Raw genomic sequence first — 3,510 nt, forward strand, 5'->3', positions numbered from 1 at the left:
ATATATAAAATTATACTCTCTGAAATCATTTTTCATTTTTTATAACTCAGTAGAATTCAAGTGGTTTTTTTTTCAATATATTTTAAAAAAGATATAATATATATATAATATATATATTATGTTACTTTTATGTAATTTTCAATAAGTGAGAAATTTTTTATTTTTTCATCATATCTTAATTTTGTAAGAATGAGAAAAAAAAAAATAAAATAAAAAAAATAGAAGAATAATTTATATCTTCTAAATGGACAATGATTAGACTGAAAAGGAGTTATATATATAAATATGTATTTATATATATATATATGTATTTATATGACATAAATAAAATATATAAATATATATATTATATATATTATATATATGTCAATTCTTAGTTTTTTTTTTTTTTTTTTTTTTTTTTTTTTAGAATTCCTGTGAAGAAATCATACTTTTTTTCCTTCTCTATTTAAAGAAAAAAAATATTTATATATAACAAAATAAATATATTAAATAAATAAATGAAACATAAATATATAAATATATTATATATATATATGTATATTTTTAAATATTTTATTTATATATAACAGCAATTTTTCTTTTTTTGTCAATTTAGAATGTGTTCTTTTACAATTTGTGGAAAAATATATATATATATATATATACATGTAAATTTTATTTTATGAAACAGTAAAATATATACATATTAATAAATATAATAATTTTGTAACATCACAAAATTATAAAAAATATATATTTTTATATATATATATATATTTAAAATATATATTTTATTTTTTATTACATAAATTATGGTTAATTTTTGTTTAATTTGAAAATTACATGTTTTTCCTTTTTAAAAAAAAAAAAAAAAAAATTAAATAAATATAAAATAAATAAATATATATATAATATATATATGTATAATATTTAAAATCAGGTTTCATATAAGAATGCCATTTTTTTTTTTTTTTTTATATGAGTATTTTTCAACGTGATATTATTAAAATATAAAATCATATATATAAAAACATATACATATATATATATATTATAAATACATCAATGTAAAAAATTTTTTTTTTATTATTATTAAATAAAATGTACATCTACAGAATAAAGAAATTATAAAAATATAAAATAATATAATTCACATTTATATTAATATAATGCTTAAAAACAAAATGTAGGTTAATTTATAAGATGGTCGTAATAATATATATATATATATATATATTTTATAATTTATTAAATGTAGATTAAAATACCATTCAATTATTATATAACATGTCAAAACACATAATTAATATAATTCTCTATACAATTATGTGAACATGTGAATATTTATTCAACCTTTTTTTTTTTTTCATTATTATATATATAAAAGAAAGAAAGAAAGAAAAACTGTCCACATATATATAATAATATTATATATGTATATATTATATTCTCAACATAAAAAAATAAAAAATAAATTTTGTCACATTTTCAATTTTACAATATGTTGTAAATACAAATTTGTTATATATATATATATATATATATATATATATATATTTATATATATATATTTTTTTTTTTTTTTTTTTTTTTTTATTTATTTTATATAATGATAGATTATGTATTGAAAAACCCTTTTATTGTTTCTCTCGCAATTAGCCTTTTTAGTGTTATATTAGAATTTTATACTACTATTGGAAAATTTTTAAGTGCTTATTTTTTCAGTTTTTTTTGTGGAATAATTATGAATATAATATGTGAACTTCAAACAGATGATAAAATATACGATACAGGTTTTTTTTTAAAACAAACCTTATCTTATTCATTGTGTATATCTATAATGTTAACTTTTTCATTTATAAAGAAAAAAGTAAAAAATATTCTTTTCTTATATAAATCACCATCTATGTATACAACTGAATTTTATAAAAATATATATAATTATAAAGTAATTAAAAATATTTCAATATATAATTTCATAAACCAAAGCAGATTATTACATCTTGGTATTGCATTCTTCTTTGGTGCTATTTCAACCATTATTGGGGTTGTTATATCATATATTTTAATTAAACATATATTTATAAAAAATAAAATTGATATTAATAGTTATTATTTAAAAAATATTGCTTCTTGTTTTGTGTCTACCTATATAGGTGGATTTATTAATTTCATAGAAGTTTCTGATATGTTAAATTTAAATACTACATTGAGAAATAGTATATTCATATTAGATGATATGTTTACAAATATATTTCTTATGATGTTACCTCTATGTAAAAATTATACCAAATATTTTTATTCTTATAATGATAATTCGCTTTTTTCAATAAATAAAAAAGAGGAGCAACAAGCGGAGAAGGAGGAAAATATAAAAAATAAAATATATAATTCATTCATTCAAAATTATGATACTGACGAAGAAAAAAAATTAATAAACAAAAAATCATTATTTACATCATATGGCTCTTTCACAAATCATATCAATATTATAAATAATAAGGAAAAAAATTATATGGAGTCTCCTTATTTTTTTATATATAATAGGATTCATGTAATTATTTGTGATTTTTTCGCTATCATGTTCATATTTTTCTTAACACGAAAGATATTGAATGATTTCGAATTTTTATATAAACATATTTCTTTTTATATTAATATAGATAAGATTAAAACCCCTTTCTTACTTATAATAACGTTTATGTATATATTTTCAATAGATTATGTATTATTCATTATGAATAAAGTAATAAATAATAATCATCTTATCAATTTTGTTATGGATATATATCATAGATCATTGGAATATTATTCAACCATTTTAAAACTTACAACCATATATTATTTATCCCTTTCGGCAATATCAATAAATATAAAGAATGTGTTTAATATAGCAAAACCTTTGGTCTTATTTATAATATGTATATTAATAATTCATGTCTTATGTACTTTTATTTTTTCCTATATATATAATTGTGCTTTAAAATCTGAACATGCACTTATATATATTGATGAAGTTTTATTAGCCATTAACGCAAATATAGGAGGACCAACAACAGCTGCATTAATGTCTGAAATGATAGGGAGATCTGATTTGATATTTGCATCACTTTTTTGGGGGGTTGTAGGTTATTTGATAGCAACCCCTATAGCAATGCAAATTAATTCAATATTATGAAGGGTGCAAAAAAAAATAAATAAATAAAAAATAAATAAATATGGGTAATATTATTTCTATGATATCATAAATAATCTATATAACTACATACATACCTACATATGTACATATGTACACTTATTTGTATTGAATGTTAAAATGTTTTTATTTATACAATTCTGTATAGAACAATTTTTTTTTTTTTTTTATATGCTTAACATTTTTAAAAAATATTAATACAAAATTATGTACATATAATAACATATTGGCTATTTATTATATATATATATATATATATATATGGAAAGAAAGAAAAAAAAACATGTCTAAAAATATATGAACTGTTCAGGAAAAAATAAAAAAAATAAAAA

General features: G+C 16.5%; 1 protein-coding gene across 1 annotated transcript; it reads left to right on the top strand.

The window, feature by feature from the left end:
* Positions 1-1,591: 1,591 nt before the first annotated feature.
* PGSY75_1332100 (putative membrane protein) lies at positions 1,592-3,160 on the top strand (the record flags this gene model as incomplete). The annotated part of the gene is made up of 1 exon (XM_018787374.1): positions 1,592-3,160. One exon carries the CDS (start codon positions 1,592-1,594, stop codon positions 3,158-3,160), a length of 1,569 nt encoding a protein of 522 aa, XP_018640116.1.
* Positions 3,161-3,510: the final 350 nt, after the last annotated feature.

Source organism: Plasmodium gaboni, chromosome 13 (genome assembly GCF_001602025.1).
Source record: "Plasmodium gaboni strain SY75 chromosome 13, whole genome shotgun sequence".
Classification (NCBI taxonomy): Eukaryota; Apicomplexa; class Aconoidasida; order Haemosporida; family Plasmodiidae; genus Plasmodium; species Plasmodium gaboni.